Raw genomic sequence first — 21,838 nt, 5'->3', positions numbered from 1 at the left:
TTTTTCCTTGTGCATTTCCTTGTTTTGTATGTTTTGCTTTTTGTCTGACAACATCTACATTCCAGAAAGGCAAGGTGAACCACCAAGTAATGTGTACTGCTTGCTCATTGAAGTATTTCTCCTTTGGTTGAATGTACTAACAAATTCTTTGTCAAGTTCAGTTTTCAAATAAAATTTATGTCCAATTCTCTCATTCACTTCAGCACCAAGATTTGTGAACATCTGGCACTCATTTTGTTCTAGTGCTGCAAACCCTTACTGAGAGCATGCAAACAGTATCAATTTGGTGTCACTACCTCAAGCTTAAGAACATTAAAATTTGGAGAAGTCACTACAGTGTATACATTTTAAAATACCCACCCTCCTGGTCTTGTTGATGATGTAGCTTGTCCAGATCCAATTGCGTTTCAGATGGCCATAAAAGCTGGAATCCAGACCTGCAGCTCCCAGCCCATCTCCAGGGATGGATCCATCATCAACCACTTCTCTGCTTCCTCTACAGCAAGAGGAACAAAACCCACAGGAATTATTTTGTACAGATTCCTTCTCAGTGCTATTAACTGCTGTTTGTGCAATGTGCAGAACTCTCCCCTTGTCCTCCCAGTTTAGGGGGTAATATTACACCATCAATTACATCCCAAAACTGTTTCTTTCTTAAAGATGTCACAGTCACCCCCAGCCTTACTGCAACTAAAAACCAGATATCCAATTTAAAAGATTTACTGCCACACAAAGACATCTTATGCAGAGTTCAAAGCAAGGATCAGTGGAATTGGGTCCTTCAACTCCATTACTTTTTTTTAAGATAACTTGATGTATCTACCTGCAACATGGAACTAACCGAAAATACTTTTAAACAGCCTGTTTATTGAAACAGAATAGAATATTGACAGAGCTAAACCACAGTGCACAAGACAATATAAAAAATTTAGCTGAGGTTCTGCATGGCTGTCACAGGCTGTGAGCATGCAACCCTCCCAGGTATTCTGGGTGTGATTAGGCAGAAGATTAAATGCTCCAGAGATCACCTCCACATCACAGTGCACATTAGAAATTAATCTGCAATCAATTACAGCCAAGTGCAGCACAAAGGGACAGGATTCAGAATGTGGCACCAGGGAGCTGCTGAAGCTACTTGAGATACCATGATATAAAGCATAGGAACAGAAAACCTTTACATTTGTTATTCCTGGCATTCACTAGACTTGAGAAGCATTCCCTCCCTCCCAACTTGGCTCTCCTCAGAACTCTTGCAACACACATCTGTACTGCTCTGGAAGAAATCCCAATCTGTTTATCCCATCCCTCCAGCACAACCACCTGCTTGGCAGCTAAGTTATTGGGAACATGAAACAGAACTATATCTCCTCTGACTCAGTTCAGCTCTGAACCCCTCAGAACACCCAGCTGAGATGCAGGAGTGCTGTTGCTGTTCAGTAGCATCCTGAACACCTGAGCAGCTCCCAGGGCCCAGGTGACCTACGTGGTGTATTCCAGCATGGCACACTTTCGTTCCAGGTTGTGTTTGTTCACTGCTGACTCCTGCTCCTTGTCCACATCCAGGGCAGTCTCCTCCCCTGCAAGGCTGCTCCTCTTTGTCCGCGGACAGCGGACAACTCCTGCACAGGCAAAGGGGTTTCACTGTCAGCATGACAACTCAGGATTCACCTTATCTTCAATCCACCTGGCAAGCTGCTGCTCCCACACAGCACTGCCACTTTCACCCCTTCTCAATACAACATGCCTGCTTCTCACAGAGAAGGGCTACTGCTGACTTTGACATGTCCAACAGGGCAGCAATGCTTTGCCATGAACACAAGTGGATCACAACTACATAAAATTATATGGACACAGCTCCCAACCCCTTTTTCTTTTGTGATGCACAAGACAACATTCCAAAACAGCAGAAGTGAAAAAACAGATCAAGATTTAGGAAGGGAAGAGGAACTGTGGTGTGCCCAGGAGGGGCAGTGAGGGTGCTCAGGAGGTTCAGGTGTGCCATACCCAGGGGTGTGTTCAGGCAGACACACTGCAGATCAAACCAGAAGTTCTCCACGTCCTGCAGCGTGTTGAGGACGTAGCAGCGCCGCTCAAAGGGGCGGCTGCTCTGGGCCAGGTTGTAGTGCAGGTCACAGATGGTGGTGTCCACAATCACAGCATTTCTCTTCATGTACACAAACACCTGCCAGACACAGCACAGCTCAGGCTGTAAACATCACTGAAACTGCCTGATTAGCAGGACAACCAGCTAGGTTAGGGCTGGACAGTTTCTGTCTCTGCTGTTTTTAGCCACTGCTCTGACACAGGCCACACCCATTCCCTCAACATTGCACTGTATTCCCAAATTCCCTTGTCAGCAATCCAGAAACTTCCTTTCTAGATTTAGAACAGTTTCTTTTCACCCTTGTGCACAGGATATTCCAAGTTTCCAGAGAGTGGATATTTCCTGCAAGTCCTCATTTTGGATTTGAATTGATGTGTTTGAGGGCCTCATTACCTTTCTTATCCTCATAAAGTCTCATCTTCTTTCTCCTTTGCAGGTGCTCTCTATATAAAAAGATGCATATGAATCTCCTTATTTTACTCTAATCAGTGCCTTTATACTGTGTCAGACACCCAAGCTTAACACCTTGATGGAAAAGAATGTGTCATACTCATTTAAGTCTTGCCAGTCTGGGACCTCCTGGATCATTACTGTGTGCAGTGCTCACTCAGCATTATACATTTGAGTAGTTCCCTTCCAGAGAAAGAGGTGAAAAATTATCTGCACAACTTACAGTATCACTTGGATTTGGAGGTTTGCACACACATCTGAAACATCAGTACTTCATTTAAGGTAATTATCAACCCCAGATCTTGAAAAATTCATGAAGAATAACTGCCTTTTAATTTTTTTTTTTTTTTTTACTTACCTGGTCTTTGTCTTGAAACTTCTCTGTTGGGCCAAACTGCAGCAGTCCCATGTAACATAATCTCTGAAGGTTTTCTACCACTGAGAAGATGTATCTCCTGTAGCAATGGTAGGAGTGTTACAATTAGCACCCATGGAAACAGAAAAGTGATACCAGAAAATCCAACGTTTTCATGAGGCAACCTGAGTTTCAGCAAACCAGCGAGTTACAGAATTTCTGAAGTGGTATTTTTGCTTGAATTATCAGCCTATGGAAAACATGTAATACCCCAAGGGTCCAAATTTCCTTTCCTAAAATCACAAACCCAATATTTTAGTGAAATATTCAGCAAAATTTTGCTAGTAAAGAAAATTAGCCAGAAACAACATATGTAAAAATGAATTATATATGGTCAACAGCAGATCTGCAGACAATTTCATATTATGTAAAGAAGACAGGAGTAATAAAACATGACTGCTAAATACAGCCCTTCATGTGTGTATGTATGAAGAACTGGGCAATGATTCTTGGAGTTCAGGTTGTTTAAAATTACTGCTCCAAGAAACTGCTTTCAGTTGCTCAAAGCTCTGGCAGAGCAAAAAGTGCAGCATTTTCCATCCTGCATACCTACATCTACGGCAAAATTCTGGCAGTTGCAGAAACTGCCTGCAAGATTTAGTTTCTGAGACAGTTTGCAAAAAATTAGCTTTGCCCACGTTTAATTTTACTAAGATCTAATTAAATGCAGTAAATGAGAGTTGGATTTTGGCAGGAGTTTTCTCTGGGGGTCAGAAAGATCAAGGCTAGAAATTTGGCTCAGTGAGAAGTTTTAGTGAACGGAGGCTGAAGTGACAGCTTGGTTATGTGTCACATTGTTTTGCATCAACCCATCAGATGGAGCCTGCAGATTTCAGAAAATGCCATAAATCCAATTTCGAATTTCTAAGAGCTAGCAATAGGTTTGGAATTGCAAACTTGGGCTCTCCATGAGCCTTGGCTGCTGATACTGCCCAGCTCTGTTCCCTCACCAAAGGCACGTTTACAAGTTTGGAAAATGTCATATAAACCTCCAACCATTCACAAATTGTCAGTGGTGACTTTCTGGGGAAAACTAACATGGTGCTCTTGATTCCACACATTCAAATCACTTTCCTCTCTTCAGTCCAATCTCAAGTTTTACATCTTCTGGAAGAGAAATGGTGAACCATGGCAGACATGCCACGGAGAATATGAGGAGAAACTCAAAGTGTGAGAGGCAGGAGCTGGGAAATGTGGCACCTCTGGAAAGATTTATGAAGGACAGCAACACTTAGAACCTATTAAATTCTGAATTTAGCAGCAGTCAGGAGTGTGTTTTATATAGAAGCAACATCCTGCTGATGAGTTATGAAGGACAGAACCTCCCAGCTCTCAAGCACTGCCTGACAGCATACATGAATATTGTTTATTAGTTTCTTATTACCTTCTATTTGGGAGAGAAAAATGCAGTTTGGCACACTATCCTTTGAGGATTGATGATCCTTGTCTTAAATGCCACAGTTCTCTTTGACACAAACAGGAAATAACTGAGAAAACAATCAGCCACTGCTAGTCCCTCTCTAGAGCCACTTATTTTGACTCATCTGCTTACCTTTTGTAAAGGAGCTGCTGTCGGACTGGCCTTGGAAGAAATCTGATCAGAGTGTGCTTTTTTAGTGGATCATTTAAAAAATCCTCCAAACCTTCCACCTAGAATTATTTTAGAAGTTAATCAAAATGCAAAATGTAACTACCCCCTCAAGTATAAAGCTTTGCAACCAGAATTGCCTGCTAAAATATTTTCTAAGCAAACCTTACTGCTTTTGTAAAATGCTTAAACATTATTCTGGTTAATCAATGAGGCAGAGGATTCAGTGAGATTATAAAAAGCTCTTGGCAAAATAGTAGCTTAAGAATTTGCAGTATTACAGGGCTATACATTTTTTTTTTAAAGTAAGCCTGTGAAAGCAACAACTTTTTCTGTAAAAGACTGAAGTGTCTACTCTTCTCTCCAGGGTCTAGTTTTGCTAAAAGAGATTAAGGATATATTTTTTCCAGCCTATAGGTACAGCTGACATCATCAGACTTTGAAGGAAAACAAAAGAGCACAGTACCTTGTAGCTGACTTGTACAATCTGAACAAAGACTGAGAGGGGCAAGCAGAGAAGAATGTCACTGACAAGAGCCCATCCAAAGCCAAACTCCCTGTGCACGGGGAGGGGAGGGATGTAGCGCATCCAGGACGAGTCATCCACGTACACTGCAAACAAGAACTGCCTCAGACACACCAACCCTACACCAAGAGTTCCACTGTGAGTGCTCAAGCACAACACAACAGGCAGTTCACAGCCAGAAAATCTAAAATGACCTGTAAATTTTCTAAACCTTTGATTTTCAAGCCTTTCTGAAGTAGCCTTTACCTGTTTTTCAGTGTTGAACCATGGTAAGGTCTGCAGTGAAGTCAGGATGTGCCACTTCTTACCTGTTTGATTAGACAGATCTACTTCAGTCTCCTGTGCAGAGGTCTCAGGATTCACCACAGCTGTCACAATTTCTAAGGTCCCATCTGGTTGTGCTTCAATTACAGCTGCATTCTCATCCAGCCCTTGTGTTTTCTCACCATCACCACCTCCTTTTTGCCGTGTTTCATTTAAAGGGTGTCCATAAATTAAGTACCAGAGGAACATGTGGACCATTCTTAAACGGGGCATTTTGGGAAGAAAGCCAAGAGAACGTCCAAGTCCTGGGACTGGGAGGGAAGATTAAAGACCAAATAGAAATAAAAAGAGGATTAGAGCAGGAGAAACAGCTTCCTGTGCAAAACTAATATGAATAAAACTGGAAGAAAAGATAGGCAGTTGAAAGTAAATATAAGTTACAAATAGTAAAGAAGCAGTAGTAAATACAAATGCTCCAGTTCACAATTGTAAATAACATAAGCAGCTAAGAAAACATTGGATAAGCTGGACAGGCTTAATATAAATCAAATTTTATTTCTATAGGAGGAGAAAAACTCCATTTGTATCTTAGGAGATATCTGAAAATTATTATTAATAATTAATGGGAAGGTGAAGGATGACAGAAACCCCGAAGTTGGCTGTACCTGTAACAGGGTGATAGTTCTTTAGCTGTGTTATGCCCATTTTTTCATCAGTTTTTCCTGGCCGACTATTATCAGCTTTACATGAGCTTTCTTGCATTTTTCCTGAATCAGGAACTGCCTCTTGCCCCTGGTTTTCTTCCTCACCATGGTCCTGGGATGTTGGTGTCTGGGGGACTTTAATCCTGTAGTAAAACCACACAGCACTTAGGTACAAAATAAGCAGAGTTCAATTCCTGTTCTTCCCAAACATCAGGAGGTACCAGCGTGTTGCTCAGCTTCGTGCTTCCATTTCTCTGTTGCTGAAGAAGAAGTTGTTTGTTTGGGGATTTTTGCTTACCTTGTGTTTATTTCCTCTGCATATTTTTGCATATCCAAGATAAGCCAAGCTCCCCCAAGCCATCCCAGGCATGCCTGACTTGCCTGTTTGCAGTGCTGGAGTTGGAGATGCGGAACCGCACCTGCTCGATGGCGCTTTTCACCAGGGGATCACTGGGACTCACGGAGGGGTGCACCACAAACTCCACCTGCTCACAGCAGCACAGCACAAACAAACAGAGGGAGTTCATGGAGATATTGGCTCTTAATCAGCTGCATAAATTATCTCAGATTAACAGCAATGGATGAATCCTATGATGGTTTTAATAATTCACAGAACAGCAACACTTTTGGGTGAAAACTCCTGTTGCTACTTTGTATTAAACAAGAAGTCAAAGTACATGGTCTCCAGACCAATAAATTGCTAATGACATTTCTACAAACCTTGGGCTTTGGGTTTTTAAAAGCTGAAACATTTGAGAAACAAATACTTTGACTTGTATATACTAGGCTGAGAGGGATACATGAAAAGTCAGAGCTCATTAGGTGTAATACATATCGCTGCTGAAAGCACACACACAATTCAGATTGGTAAGATTTCATATGTGCTCTTCACTAATTATGCAGCAGGTAATTTTCAGTGGGTTCAATTCCCTCCTTATGAGCACTTCACACTAGAATAAGTGACAAATCTCAGCTCTACAACCACAGACATCTGACTTCCATAAACCTCACTAACAGTGGATTTTTGTTTTAAAATAAAAGATCACATTCTATAAATTTCAACTCAGAAACTCACTTAGGATTTTTCATACACTCTTGGCTTTCAAAAGGGGTTTAAATAGATTTCTGGTGCAGCCTAGCAGTGCAGGGAGAGAACCATGAATCACAGAACTGATAAGCAGTAGAACCTCTCAGAAGGGAGATTCAGAGACTTTGATCTCTGGCCTATTCCTTGGCAATTATGGAAAGCAGTGATTTGGTTCTCACAGTGGCTTAGTTTGACATGAAACTTCTGGGTAGCTCCATTGTGGGTTCTGCTACAAGAAGTGAAGTCACCCATGCATTCCAGCAGAAAGGCCCAGGGCAGTGTGAGGACTGGGAAGCAGGCTGTGTGTGTGTGCTGTCACCTTTTTGCTGATGCCATCCTGGATGATGGTGGTGCGGTAGAGCCTGAGGAGCCCGTCCCGCGCCAGCCTCTGCACCAGCCGCACGATGGACTTCTTGCAGCACTTGGTGGAGACACCTTCTTGCTTCTCCTGATCCATGACCATCTTCTGAAGTCTAAAAGATGCCAAAGATATCTTGTATTTTAAGGCCAGCAATGCTCCAAACTACCTAAGTGGTTTGTTAGAGGATGTGGGGTGAACGGCCATTTCCTTCCCTACTTCTAACAGTCCCTGCTCCCTATTTCCTTCTGCTGGAGACTACTGGGAACTTTGCTTCACATTTCAGCTCTATTTTCTTTGTACTCAAGCTTTTCTTTGTTAGGGGAGAACTATTGTTCTGACAACAGCAAATTCTCAGTGCCTGATTCCCCTGTGCATGGCTACAGTGAAATTACAAATGCAGTCTCCCTAAGGTCAGGAGAACCTACAGCTTTTCAGATGGTGATTTAACAAATGCAGTCAGTTGTTGCAGTTTGTGAGCTCAGTTCAGCTTGAGGCAGAAAGGGTTTATTCAGTGGTATCAGAGCACAGAAACAACTCCTGCATTTACAACATAGATACACACACACACATCCCACCACATGAAGCCAGCTCCCTTCCTACTTCCCTTGCCACAGCTGGCAGGGGTGTGCTCACACCTCACTCTGCCCATGCACTTCCCCACAAATGTCCCAGGGCGTAATTCTGGGCACTTTCATCCCTGGGGAATCAATTCTGAAAAAGATCTGGAAGACAGAAAGGGAATGAAGCAGCAACTGAATGTACACATGGACTTCAGCTGTCCCAAAAGATTAACACATCCTGGTAATTAACAAATGGAAGGCAAACACCAGTGAATTTCCTTGGCAGAGACTGAGGAAGGACAGACCTTCCACTGATTCTGAGGAACCTGTGAGCAAACCTGTTGGCACTGAAGGGACAACAGAGACCTGAAATATCTTCCAAGCCTGTGCTTGGATGTGACTCAATCAATCACTGATGAGGCTGGTGCCAGATGAGACTCTAATTTTATAACGCTCCGTAATTAAACAAGGTGACAGAAGGTTTCAAAATTCTCAGACCAGAGGAGAATAAGGCCATGATTTCTGACTAAATTCCTACAGCAAGCAGCCCTGGGTATACTGACATGCCAGGATCTTCTGTGCTGACACAAAAGATGGATGGTGCAATCCTATTTGTGAAAACACTACTGCCAATTCAGAATTCAGGAGAGCACTGGAATTTCCATTTCTTTTTGGAGGTAAAATCTTAAAGGGCTGAAAGACATTATAACACTTAGGGAAGTATCTCCAGCTCAGATAAGGTGTCAGGAAAAGACATATAACCACACTATATAAAACTGCACTGAAAAGCAAACTTTGAGGGGCCTGCTAGGTTGCCAGTGAGTAGTGATGAGTGACATGAAGACCTGAGTCTCTCCAGTCCATACAGAACACATGAATGAATGTTGAAACTAATGTAGAGATAAAACTGATGCAGATGCAAGAATCCTGCAGCAGGGAAGTGTTAGGATGCAGGATCAGAAGCAGCCCCAAGTCTGGCATACTGTGAATGGACAAGTAAGTTCTTTGATGTGTATTTATGAGACATGTAATGAATGAAAGCGCTCTTGTGTAATTATCTGCATGGAATTATTGCTGCTTCCAAACAGCTGATGGAGATTCAACGCCCCACACCCTCCCTGTGCCACCCTCTCCACCCTTAGAGCAGGGACAAGGCAAGGCAGAAAGGAAGCAGCAGAGTGGTGCCAGCAGCCCAGAGGCCCAGGCTCCCTGTGCAGTGGTGCTCACGTGAAGAGGCTCTCGATGAGGCGCAGGTTCCGCACGGCCTCCACGATGAGGTTGCGGCGCTTCAGCAGCCTGTAGGTCTCGTGGGGCCTCTCCACTGCTGCCGCCTTGGAGCGCTTCTCCTTCCTGAGCCCACAGGGCTTCTGGGGACAGCACAGCACAGCAAAAAGGGACATCAACCAGCAGTGCCTGCAGCCTGATGGGGGCTCCTCACACAGCAACAGCCCAGCAATTCCCAGCTCGCATGGGTTATTTATAACCAACTACTCAGATGAAGATTCTCTCTTATCTCCCCTTACAGGAAGGCAGACCGAGGATGATAAGCAGCACTTGTGTGCTACATTAAGCTATGACATGCATTCTGTCAACAGAGAATTGGAGAGCACCAGGGAACTAACCCAGAACTGTATGTTGGACATCTACCTTCCTATCTCCTAGAAAAATTTTCACTAAGACCTACAATGCAGTGCAGCCAAAATAGGAATGTACTTTGAAATTAATTTAAAAAAAACCCAAACAATATGATAAATAAATACAAAACCTCTAGTTCGAAGTCTTGCTATAAAGACCACAAAACTTAGCTCAGACTGCTGTACCAACAAGAAGATATTAAGACATGTGATCTTACCTTAGGATCTTCAAGTCTGACTTCCTCCACCTCAGCCACATCTCCATCTTCATCCGTGGGATGAGCACAGGTAGAAACACTGGACTCCTCCTTTAGGGTTTCCAAAGTAGAACTATCTCCTGATATGTTGTCAGGGAGCTCCTCAGGATCTTCAAGAATTTGAGGAGAAGGCTGCTTCTTTCCCTGAGACTTCACAGCTGTTGGCTTTGAGCCTGGTTTGAGAGCAAAAAGCCTTGTAATTGTTGTGCTCTCCCTGTTCAGCTTTCTCTCAGAGAGGCATTCTCCCATCCACCCAGGAAGCTGCACTTAAAAGCATTCTGCTACACTTTTCACATATTCTGCCCTGCTGGAAGCAGTGGTTTGACCATGAAAGACTGCACTCAGCCTCCAAATGTGAAGCTGGAAAAAAAGTGAACTCTCTGCCATCAAATAATTCTCTCCACGCAGAAACCTTTTCACAGCTTGGAAAGCCATGAAGGGCTTATCCAGAAATTGCTGTCTGAAGAAAGGAGTTTCTAGCTCAGATTCTCAAGTTCTGCCAGAAACATAACTTTTCTGACTCAAAGCAGAATAAGAATTTAGTATTACTTCAAAGATAATCTACATAGAAAAATAGAGATCTCTCTTGGAGTTTATCAGAGAAGTTGTAGGAACATCTAAATAGGTACAAAAAAAAATTAAGTAAAAAAACCTCCCACCATATTTTTTTTAAATATGTCCCCCAAAGGCTGGTAGCTTTCACACTAAGATGTTCCAAATAACTAAAGAAGAAGCTGAGGTAACTAACTTCAGGGGACAAGACATTTTTGTTACAAAATGCTCAGGTGAGTAAGGCTGTGGGTCAAGTAATCCCAACCCTGAATATCCAAGGAGCACAGTGTGTGAGCTCAGGGAAAAGGGGAGACATGGCATGGGGTCAGGAGAGGCAGCACAAACACTACTGGGACACAGACACGAGGCCACACTTCAGCCCTGAGAATCTCCAGAGGTTACTACCCTTGGTATTCCAAGCCATAGCAGTTTAGGGGAAAAACAGGGAAATAACTAAATAGGCTTAAAAATAAATATGTGACCAAAAACCGTAATGGAAGGTAATAGCATGTTATTTGTTCTTTAATAAAATGATCCATAAGAAAAATGCAGGTTGTTCTCCAGATTTCCAGATCACAAGTTACCTTTGGCTGGTGTTGTCTGATGGACATCATCTTGGACACATGATTTCAACGGAGAACCAGAGCTGGCCTTTTGACCTTTTCCTCTTTTCTTTCTGTCCTTCCCTTCTTCCTCATTGTCAGACTCTGAGGCCGCAGCCTCCTCTTCTGCAGGAGATGCATCTTCCACAGGTGGGGAATCTTCTGGCACCAGAGCCAAAGTAACTGTAGCCAACTGCTCACTCCTGGCCTTCTCCCTCTCAAACTGCCGGTTTAAATCACTCTGCTCTGCAAAAATGTAGGAAATGTACTTTGTTGTCCTCTGCCGACCTTCATCCTCCATAAAACCCTAAGGAAACAGTTGGAATGTTATTTTACCACCTTGCTTCTCCATTCTATCAGTGTTCTCCAGCATCAACAGTTGGAAAATGTTCTCAGTGTTATTCCCCCCCCCTCAAAAGATATCATGTTATTCTTTTTTTCTAAGTAACAAAATGTCCCTAACTTTCACATAGAGAAATCAAAAGGAGTTATATGACTGAAAAATAAACAAATCTGCATTACCAGTGTATTACAATGACACTCCTACAGTATGTGGGATGGAGAAAAGTCTGAGGAAGAACAAACAGTGTGCATTCAGAGTGAAAATCAATTTTTTTCAGAACAAAAATGTTTGTGAAATAAGGGCACTGCAGCTCTCTGAGTGACTCAGGCTTCAGTGGAAGTGCTGCTGCCCTGTCTGCTCCAGCAGGAGCTTTCAAGGAGCTACACTCACACACTGCACCCATCAATAAGGGAAGATTTCATTTTCACAGCTGACCAGGGAAAAATATGTGTAGTTATTCCAATGGTTTATATAGTTTGTTTCTAACTCTACAGAACTTTTTACTGAATGACAAGATTTTCCTAAAAAGATTCCCTATTGAGGGAAGATGGCAATTATCCTGCCTTTGTGGAAAGGGACTGCTGGGTGCATGCAAGACATGCCAGCTAGATTTGTCTGTTGAAATAAAAAACCATTGAAATATCTAGAAATAAGAAGTTAAATCATCATAACTCCTAGAGAAGTAACTGTTTTGCTCCAGAATTTCCTCATATTTTTAAAAGGCAAGTAGATTAATGGTTTTACATGGACAGAGGGTCCTTGAGAGGATCCTTCAGTGCTCTGATGAGAGCAGGTTGCAATTCTTATACTGAACCCTTGCCTCACACACCTTTTTCTCAACTGAATTAATTCTCTTTTCAATCTTACCAAGACTCTCCCACTGTTATTCTCAAATCTCTGCTGTTTCTCATGTTTGAGGTTAACAGTGTTATTCCCAGAGTTACTGAAATTGTACCTTCAGTTTCAATAAGTATTTGAATTATTTTGTTTTAGCCTTACCTTGACAACTTTGTACCTCTCCAGAAGACGACAGAGCATCCTGGCTTCCAGCTTCCCCACATTCATAGCCAGGCGAAGTTCTGCCTGAGAAATACCTTTGGTTCCTCTACTTTCAACTGTTGCAGAAAGGAAAACAAAATAATATCTCAGGGAAATAATCTGACTAAATTATATATATATACACACATACACACATTAACGTTTCCTTGAACAACAGTACATGCCAGAATATTAAATTTACTATCCCCCACTAACTAAAAACATATTTACAGACACATAAAATATTCAGCTAAGTACTGTCATAAAGCACAATTTTACATGAAGCAGTGCCCAGCAGAATGAGGTATGGAGGTGACAGCTTCAAATTAGAAGCACGAATGATTTTTTCTCCCTGGCAGTTTTCCACAGTTAGACATTAATTTCTCTATTTGGAAAGGAAAAGATATAGGAGAATAAGAAACATTGTTTGCTTCATTTTTTCTCATCCCATCACAACATCCTGTTTCTCCTGGGTGGTACTGAGTAGTTTCTAAGCTTTCAGGAAGGGCTAACAGGTGGCAGCACCTCCAGTCTAATCAGGACATAAAGCTCATTTTGCTATGAAAAATTGACACTTTCTGATACAAAAGCAACCAGAATGTAAAAACATCTGCAATATAGACATTTCTTTTATATTACAAGGAGTAAGGAGGTAATGGGAGAAGTCTTCAGATGTCTTAAATCACCTACTTAACTGATAAGCCTGGGTGAGCATATCCCTTTCACAAACAATATCCACAGGCTGAACAACTTTTGTGATGATCTCTTCATCATCATCATGATAATCTTCCATTTTCTTCCGAAATTCCTTCAGCAGTTTAAGGCAACGGACCATGACATCAGTCCCTGTGAAAAATGAGTGTTAGTAACAACTCCTAACAAAGTGCAGGGGATGCACAGCTTAAAAAAATTTTGTTTCTCTCAGCAACATGAAGAAGTAACAGTGCAATGGGGAACAAATGACTAAAGAGAGCTGGGTATTTCTAGGAAAGGTTTGCAACAGCTTTTCCCTTTGTATGAATCTGGCAATCAGGTGAATTTTTGAGGTGCTCCAAACTTTCAAATCTGTGCCAATGCTTGGACTTCCACAGCATAAATAAATCAATGGAGGGATTAAGTGCTGATCCCCAGAATTACACCTGGAGAACATACATTTGACTGGGAGATCACTCACTGGGTATAAATCTTTTTACTAGGACAGAACACATTGCTCCTCACAAGATTCTTGTAGGTGATTTAATTCCATATTTTAGTATGCTCCTGCCCTACTCACTGGGACCTCCCAGCAAAGGGCAGTGAGGACAGATGGCTGCAGGAGAGCTGAGACCCTGCTCTCCTCAGTGTCACTGAGCTCCTGCTGGACCACTCCACAGCAGTGGTGACTCCAGCTGGGTTACTGGACTCTGCAAGTTGCAGTGGCTCAGCAGCTGCTGCAGCAGCAGCCACTTCACCCTGCAGCAGTGGGGAGAAGATCTGCAGCTACCCCTGCTCCTCTGCTACACAGTCCTGTGAAAAGGCCAGGTGAAGGCTTTACTTGGAATCACTGAGGTTTCAGCTGATGAATTTTATCTTGTGTTTATATATCTGAGCAGCTGCTGATGCCCAGCTGACACAAAGTCAACTCACAGTCACTTCAGCATGTGACTCTGCTCCAGGCCATATGATTCCACTATTCTTCCTCAAGCTGAATCCTTTCCCTAGGATGCTGCTTAGGATTTAAGTGCTGACATTTTGGTAGGGCTGCAAACACTATTATCATATCCTTTGTATTTCTACAACACATCAATTTTCACTGGAAGCAGTACGTGAAAAAAAAAGCAAAACCAAAAAAACTCCCCATAGAAAAGCAATGCCCTAAAACAAATCTTTAGCTCCTACTGCCCAATAATGTTCTTCCCATAGCAGATGCTCTGGCTTCATCCTCAGTGTGTCCCACATATTTCTATCTTCTTTCCTGTATAACTCCAGAGATTAAACTATCTTGATCTCTGCTGAAAACCAGCTACTATTAATTCATCCTCCTTTAATACCTAGCGGTTTTGTGGATTTTCAGCTTTTACATCTGTAAGATGGAATTATCATTCAAGTGAAAGATTCATCAAGTGGCATTTTTCCCTACAAACTTAAGCAGTAAATGCAGCTGCTGTTCTGCCAATCTCTGACAGAGCATAAAACACCACTGCCTTGGGGGCTGCCACCAGGTTTATAAATGGACTTGTATTTTCTTGTCTTCTAAGTAAATACCTTAATTGGAAGTTAAATGCTTTCACTACTGCCTATAAACTGTTTTTTTGGAGTGCTGTCTAGTCTTTTGGGTTTTATTTCCTAATGTTTGTAGCTCATTAAAACACCCCAAAAGACCTGGGTCATTTCTCTCTCAGCCATGCTTGATGCTGTACCTACTTTTGCCTCTGCTTCTTTTTGTTCAGAGTGCACTTTCCCTACAGAGAATTTCCCTTCCCCAGACTTAAAAGATTTGAAGGAATTTGTCTTATCAAGAGTCTTAATCCAACTCCATGTAATCAGCACTCACTTTTTGTCTTCTGGATTTCTACAGAAATTCTGGTTTTATTGGCTCTTTCACTTGCTCCTTTAAGATCACTCCTATTCACAAAACCTATGTAATTTACAATGTTTAATTCATGTCAGATTTATTTTCTTTTTCTCACAAACAATTCAACATATCTCTAAACTAGACACTGTTCATCTTTCAGAACTATTTTCTTTTTAACCCTGCAAATCTGCCTCTTAGGATTTTCTGTGATTAAGGATTTGGTTTAGATTTCCTTCAGAAATTGCATTAATTCCATTGGTGGTACTATCCTTCCTCATACTTTCCATTATTATTTCTTGTATTTCTTTTTTTCCCCGTGCAGGTTTTATCAGTATCTTTTTCTGAGAACAGTTGCTTTCTTTGTTTCCCTTCCCTCATGCTCTTCTTTGCCTTTCCACTACATGTTTGGAAGTCATCAGCAGTTCTTGTGAACCAATTAAATTGGCATTCAAAGCTGGTTATGCATTAAACCACTCCTCAGCAGACTGTGGCTTTTTTGGATAGCAGTTTTTGGGTATCTCACTTACCTCAACCCTGGTATCAGCTCAGCTGGTGAGAGCTAATAATGCCAAGAGTGTGGGTTTGACCCCTGTATAAGGTTGGGCTCAACTCCCTTGATCCTTGGAGGTCCCTTCAAACACAGAATATTCTGTGTTCTGTGAATTCCAAGTGCTGTAAGACTTTACTTATACAATTTGACAGGAAACTTTTCAGAGAAGCTCTGCCTTCTCATGGCTTTCAGCAAAAGTCATAATCAAGAATGATCTGGTTTTTAACTTATTTCATAATGAGCTTTCTTTTAAATGTAACCTCTTGCATTATTTTGTCAAGTTCATTGACTGGTCATTTAATGTGAAAGGTCAACAGAGTGCTTTGTTCCTACTCTCTATTGGCTTGAGCAGTCTTACTAGGTCCCAAGACCACAGATTACATTGATATCCAACAAACTTGATGACATTCATTCCTTAAAAATCTGTAACATATGCTTAATTAAAGTGGGGGGCATTTTAACTTTAGCAGCACATTTATCTACATAATTGCATGGAAAGATTTTTTTATTTACACCTCTTTTCATTTAAGATATGAAGCTCTGATAGCTATGATAGAATGGCATCAATGTAATCACACAAAAAGAGAGCAAAACCATTGTTCCAGTCACCTTTCTTTGTCTTGTAGGGGCCTCCACTGGGGTTCATGTCCTGCAAGGGGACAGACACGACCTTGGCCAGGCCAGCATTCATCATGTACTGATAGAGACGCTTGAAGGTTCTCTCACAAAGGCCCTGATGCAAAGAGAAATGGCAAAAGTCACTGCAGGCCACAAGCTTCACCTGCTGCTGGCTGGTATCAAAGGCATTCACACCACCTGTTCTCACAACACAGTACTCTGGGGTAGGGTATCCCTAAGAAACTGAAAAGCCTTTTAGTGCAGAACCTGAGATGCTCCTGTGTTGTATGCCTCCAGCTCTGCCATCCACACAAACAGCAGCAGTGGAAAAGTAAGAACTGCGTGATGACACCCATTGACAAAATCCTTCTGAGGCTGTGCTTGGAACAGAACTGCTTCCCTAGGACAAACACCACCAGCAGCTCCATCTGGTAGGTTTTTAAGATCCTTCTTTTGATATCCTAGCCCAGAATTCTGTGCAACTTTAGAAGCAGGTAGTATGAATGAATGCCTTTGATACTCAGCATTTAGATTCTACTGAGTGAGAATTTGAAAGAGTAATGAATCTCACCAATTCTTCCCTCAAGTTTCCTAATGTTTCCATCTGGTTTGAACGAGCACTTAGCATACTTGAGAGCTTCTCCATCAGAATATCATATTTGCTCCTCCTAACCAAAAAAGAGAATTATTTGACATGTAAGTTTGCATATGACTTCATAAACATGAGTTGTAGCTTTAGAAACTGTCAGTCACTAGAGAAAGTATGCTAAGTGTTCTCAGATTAGTTTAGGAATTCTAGTTTTCTTTTCCTCTTGTGAATAGCGCATGAGATAATTTGCCTCTAAGAAAAGACCTCAATGAGGAAACAATGACTAAGCCCAAGCTGTTACTTCACTGGCAACCCACAGAAGCACAAGTTCTGATCATAAACAAGATGGGAAAACAAAACAAAAAATCTACTAGAAATGTGTTTAAATGAAAACAGTCAAAATTAACAGAATGATTAGTGCTACAAAAAGAAGAGTTATGTTTATGTAGGCGGGTGACAGGCACTAGAAGAACCTGTTGTTTACAACTCGAAGACAAGTTTTAAAGTGTCCAACATTTGGAAGAGGAGTTAATAAACTGGAAAGTGTCAAATCCAGGAAACTTTGATGGTTCTGTGACAGCAGAACAATCCCTCACCACAGTAAAAGGTCAAAGTGAACCCAGGAGACCCTTAAACCATACCTATCAACATGGAAGCGAGTCAGGAGGAGCAGAATTGAGTACTGCTGTGCTCCACTCGGCAGCCGGATGACGTGGGACTGCATCGTTATCAGACCACTCCTGTCCAACACTCTCCTGTGGTAATGAAGCTTTCCAGCATCCACTCTAAAGAAAACATGGCAAGATATCTATAGGAACAGGAACTTCTGCAAATAAATTCTAATTATCCAGTACCCAGAACACTTCACCTACATTACCTGTAGCCTCAGTGACATGTGAAAATTTTCAAAGCGACTCAAAACCCAAAGTCAGGAGGTGCCACAATTATGAAAATCTGTGAAATTTATTTTCATAGTTAATCCAATTAAATAGAGAAATATCTCTGATTTTAACCTAGAGCCTTTATGGCACAGAGTGTCATGACATGGTTTGATGAGGGGGTTAAATCAACATTGTATATCCATGTCCTCCTTTTCCACCCTCTCTTTTTAATTTGTGACTATGCTGCAATCACTGCCCTCCTTGGAACAGCTGTGGGATTCATTTCTCTCTTTGGTGAGCTGGCTTGAGTCACCAACCTGACAGAAAAGCATCCATAAAAGTCTTTCCCTCTGCCCCCATCATCCAAAACAACGCCAGGTGGTGTGCAAGCTACAACCCACTCATGTCCAAAAAGCAGGGCATCCTTAGAGCAATGCTGATACTCTCCAGAACTTCAGGACACATCCAGAAGTTCCCTAACAAGGCGTGTAATGCTTCTCCATCAGCAAAATACATGGTCTAGTTTGGGAGATGATAACTCAGGCTCCCACTCAGTGGAAGAGATGCCACACAGGGAAATGCTGTGGACAAAAGGTGGCCATTCAAGAATTCCTTCAGAACTTGGGAAAAACAAGCAAGACTTAGACAGCAATTTGGAAATGAAAATCATTCTTCCATCCCAAATTTGAAGAAAATGTTATTTAGAAAAAGCAAGAACTTCCACAAATTAGAAACTTGTGTATTGACCCACCAGACAAAATTTTGGCTCTCTGAGAAAATATCAGGAAGGATAATGAACTCAATGATGTTCAGTACAGTTCTACCAAACAGGCTCCCAGAACCAAACACTCCTGGTAGTAAGAATGAAACACTATAGTATAAATAAGAGTTCAAACATTCACAGGAATACTTAAAAACAAGCTTGGATTTAATTCTCAGAGCAAGATACAAACTTACTTGAAAGCCCCACTGTGAAGGTCCCTCTGAAGCTCCCCCTGCCACCGAGCTCGGCCCAAACGCTCCAGGATGCAGTAGGAAAAGTCAGGGAGTTTCAAGTCAGGGTCCCCCTCCCAGCCTATTAAAGCTCTGTAACGCTGCTCTTGGGAAGCAACAATGACTAATTTATCTCCCCATCTAAGAAAACAGAAAGAAAAGAAATGTACACTTACTGAGTCCACAGAAACAGAGAGATCAATCCCCTTCTCTCCACAAACATTACTCATATAGTCTGTACACACTGAGCAAGGACTAAATTTTAGAACTTAAGAGTATTTTAATGCCAGATATAAGGATTTCACTCACTTTTCAACAGCTTCTTTGTAAGTATAACAAGGCTGCAAATCCTTCTTCCTTATTTGATCAGTGATATCTACTCTCTCTTTAAAATACTGACAGGAACCTTGTATACCATCTTTGTTATCCAAAATCATGTGAATAGGATAAATATCATCTGAAGAAACAGGATCTCTTTTGGTTTCCAATATTCCTGTTTCAAGGTCTATTTCTTCATATCTGAAATAAAACCAAAGAGTCAATATTTAACCAAGCAAGAAGAAATACAAGATTGCCACAGACAATGCTGATATGTCTAGGAAGAATCTTGGAAATATGAAGCTCCTTTGAAACCTCCAAACTGGAAAAACATGAAGAGCAGAGCTCTACTCCTCAAGCATGACCAAACCTTTTCAGCATGCAGAGTGCAGAAGTAGGGAGATGCATTATTTTATCTTTGAAAAGTCAAAGATATGGTGGGAATAAGGAAAGTAGTGGGAATAAGAGAAACATATAGTTCTCAGGTAAGAAAAATGACAGGTACATCCATCCTGCTGACCAAGACATATAAAAGCTGCCTGTGTTAAGTAGTAAGCAGTCATTTGAATGGAAATGAAGTCAGGACTCATATACAGGTCTCCTAAACCACAGAATCATCAAAATTGGAAGACAGCATTAAGATTATCCATGAGCACTACCACTGTAACCACTAAAACCCATCACCCAGCGCCAGACCTTAAACACCTCCAGGCACGGTGCCTGCACCACCTCCCTGGGCAACCTATTCCAACACCTGACAGTGAATATTCCAACACCTGACAGTGCATATTCCAATACCTGACCCCCTGAACAGTGAAAATTCCTTTTTAATATCTAAACAGCGGCTCAGAGCCACCCTCAGCCCTGCCTGCTGACACCGGCTACGAAGGGCTGCTGCAGCAAAGCCTGGGCGAGAACGGCAAGGGCGGCAACCGGGCCAGGTTTAGCGGGCAATGAGACCGGGTCTAGCCCCTCGACCAGGATGGGTCTAGCCAGGTAACCGGGCTGGGTATAGCCCCTCGACCAGGCCGGGTTTAGCCTGGTAATCGGAGCGGGTTTAGCCAGCAATGAGTCCGGGTTCAACCCCTCAACCAGGCCGGGTCTAGCCTGGTAACGGGACCGGTTTTAGCCGGCAATGAGTCCGGGTTTAGCCCTTCAATCAGGCCGGGTCTAGTCTGGTAACCTGGCCGAGTTTAGCCCCTTAACCAGGCGGTGTTCAGCCCCTCAGCCAGGCCGGGTCTAGCCTGGTAACCTGGCCGGGTTTAGCCCCTCAGCCAGGCCGGGTCTAGCCTGGTAACCGGGCCGGGTTTAGCCCGACCACCAAGCCCATGTTTCGCCCAGCAGCAGGCGCGGGTTCTGCGGCGGGAGGGCCCGGGCCGGCGGTCGCTGCCCTCACCGGTCGTGCAAGCGGAGCGGCGGCCGCGGCCGGGGCAGCAGGTAGAAGCGCACGTCGGGCTGGGCGCTGAGCGCGGCCCAGAGCAGCTGCTGCGTGTCGGGCTCCAGCGGCAGCGGGAAGGGCGGCGAGCGGGCGGCCAGGCGCTGCCAGAGCGCGGCCGCGGTGATGCCGTCCAGCCCCTCCAGGGCCACCTCATCCAGCAGCGCCCACAGCGGCTCCATGGCCTCCATCCCCCGCCGCTTCCGGGCCCGCGGCGCGCAGGAACTGACGGCGGCGGCGGCGCGACCGTCGCCACGGAGACCGAGCAACAGGCCCGGCCCGGCCCGGCACGGCACGGCACGGCACGGCACGGCACGGGGTTGTTTCTGCCCGGGAGCCGTGTCCGCCCTCAGTGTCCGGGGTTCGCGTCCGAGGACTCTGCCCCGGGATCTGCCTCCGTCCGGGGTCTCTCTCCCCGTCCGTATCCGTCCGGGAGCTCTGTCCGGGGTCAGGGTCAGTGTCCGTCCCGGGTCCGTGTCCATCTAGGGCTCAGCCGGCGTTATTGTCCTCTGGGGCGCCTGTCCCGGGTCCGTGTCCACCTGGGTCCGTGTCCGGGCTCTGGCCCGGGTCCGTGTCCATCTGGGTCCGTGTCCATCTGGGTCCGTGTCCATCTGGGGCTGTGTCCAGGCTCTGTCCCGAGTCCGTGTCCGGGCTCTGTCCCGGGTCCGTGTCCTGGCTCTGTCCCGGGTCCATGTCCCAGCTCTGTCCCGGCTCTGTTCCAGGTCCGTGTCCGGGCTCTGTCCCGGCTCTCCCGGCTCTGTCTCAGCTCTGTCCCGGCTCTGTCCCAGGTCCGTATCCCGGCTCTGTCCCGGCTCTGTCCCGGTTCTGTCCGGCTCTGTCCCAGGTCCGTGTCCCGGCTCTGTCCCAGCTCTGTCCCGGCTCTGTCCCGGTTCTGTCCGGCTCTGTCCCAGGTCCGTGTCCGGGCTCTGTCCCAGCTCTGTCCCGGTTCTGTCCGGCTCTGTCCCAGGTCCGTGTCCCGGCTCTGTCCCAGCTCTGTCCCGGCTCTGTCCCGGTTCTGTCCGGCTCTGTCCCAGGTCCGTGTCCGGGCTCTGTCCCGGCTCTCCCGGCTCTGTCTCAGCTCTGTCCCGGCTCTGTCCCGGCTCTGTCCCGGCTCTGTCCCGTGTCCAGCTGCGGGCCCGGGCTGTGGCAGAGCTGCCCTGCTCTCGGTAAGAGACAAACCGCGCGGTTCTGTCTTTGGCACACAGCTCCACCAAACTTCCGAGAGTGTGAGAGCACAGCCCGGCACAACTTGTGACAGCGGCGTGGTGAGGATTGCTGGGAAAATTCAGGTTTCCTGAATGGCAAGCCAGGTAAAATCTTTAATTAAACACTTCAGATATATAGATCCTCAGCAGAGAACAAGCTACGGGATGAACTGACCTAATGAGTAGTTGCAGCTCAGAGAATTCCTTCCA

The 21,838-nt window shown here is 44.0% G+C and overlaps 2 protein-coding genes across 4 annotated transcripts in view; one reads left to right on the top strand and one right to left on the bottom strand.

The window, feature by feature from the left end:
- The window catches only part of GTF3C1 (general transcription factor IIIC subunit 1), a 38,175-nt gene extending 17,538 nt beyond the window's left edge, over nt 1-20,637 (bottom strand). Inside the window, exons 1-21 of the mRNA XM_056502881.1 lie at nt 20,385-20,637; nt 18,980-19,189; nt 18,635-18,811; nt 17,438-17,581; nt 16,779-16,875; nt 16,199-16,322; nt 13,176-13,331; nt 12,447-12,562; nt 11,087-11,411; nt 9,912-10,123; nt 9,287-9,426; nt 7,458-7,611; nt 6,433-6,536; nt 6,013-6,194; nt 5,392-5,658; nt 5,024-5,169; nt 4,522-4,619; nt 2,913-3,009; nt 2,005-2,182; nt 1,484-1,619; nt 361-496 (exon numbers count right to left, since the gene is read on the bottom strand). Coding sequence (XP_056358856.1) covers nt 361-496; nt 1,484-1,619; nt 2,005-2,182; nt 2,913-3,009; nt 4,522-4,619; nt 5,024-5,169; nt 5,392-5,658; nt 6,013-6,194; nt 6,433-6,536; nt 7,458-7,611; nt 9,287-9,426; nt 9,912-10,123; nt 11,087-11,411; nt 12,447-12,562; nt 13,176-13,331; nt 16,199-16,322; nt 16,779-16,875; nt 17,438-17,581; nt 18,635-18,811; nt 18,980-19,189; nt 20,385-20,614 — 3,429 coding nt within the window. The 5' untranslated portion in view covers nt 20,615-20,637. The remainder of the gene's footprint in view (nt 1-360; nt 497-1,483; nt 1,620-2,004; nt 2,183-2,912; nt 3,010-4,521; nt 4,620-5,023; nt 5,170-5,391; nt 5,659-6,012; nt 6,195-6,432; nt 6,537-7,457; nt 7,612-9,286; nt 9,427-9,911; nt 10,124-11,086; nt 11,412-12,446; nt 12,563-13,175; nt 13,332-16,198; nt 16,323-16,778; nt 16,876-17,437; nt 17,582-18,634; nt 18,812-18,979; nt 19,190-20,384) is intronic.
- Nucleotides 20,631-21,838, top strand: part of KATNIP (katanin interacting protein) — a 57,164-nt gene continuing 55,956 nt past the window's right edge. The window contains exons 1-2 of one of the 3 annotated variants that reach the window (XM_056502882.1): nt 20,631-20,870; nt 21,629-21,733. The gene's annotated coding sequence lies outside the window, so the exon portion shown is untranslated. Of the gene's footprint in view, nt 20,877-21,628; nt 21,734-21,838 lie in introns of all 3 variants that reach the window. The other 2 variants (XM_056502883.1, XM_056502884.1) reach the window with 2 other exon arrangements.

The sequence above is a fragment of the Oenanthe melanoleuca genome, chromosome 14 (genome assembly GCF_029582105.1).
Source record: "Oenanthe melanoleuca isolate GR-GAL-2019-014 chromosome 14, OMel1.0, whole genome shotgun sequence".
Classification (NCBI taxonomy): Eukaryota; Metazoa; Chordata; class Aves; order Passeriformes; family Muscicapidae; genus Oenanthe; species Oenanthe melanoleuca.
The sequence above is the reverse complement of the archived record's forward strand: the minus strand, read 5'-3'. Positions and strand labels throughout refer to the sequence as shown.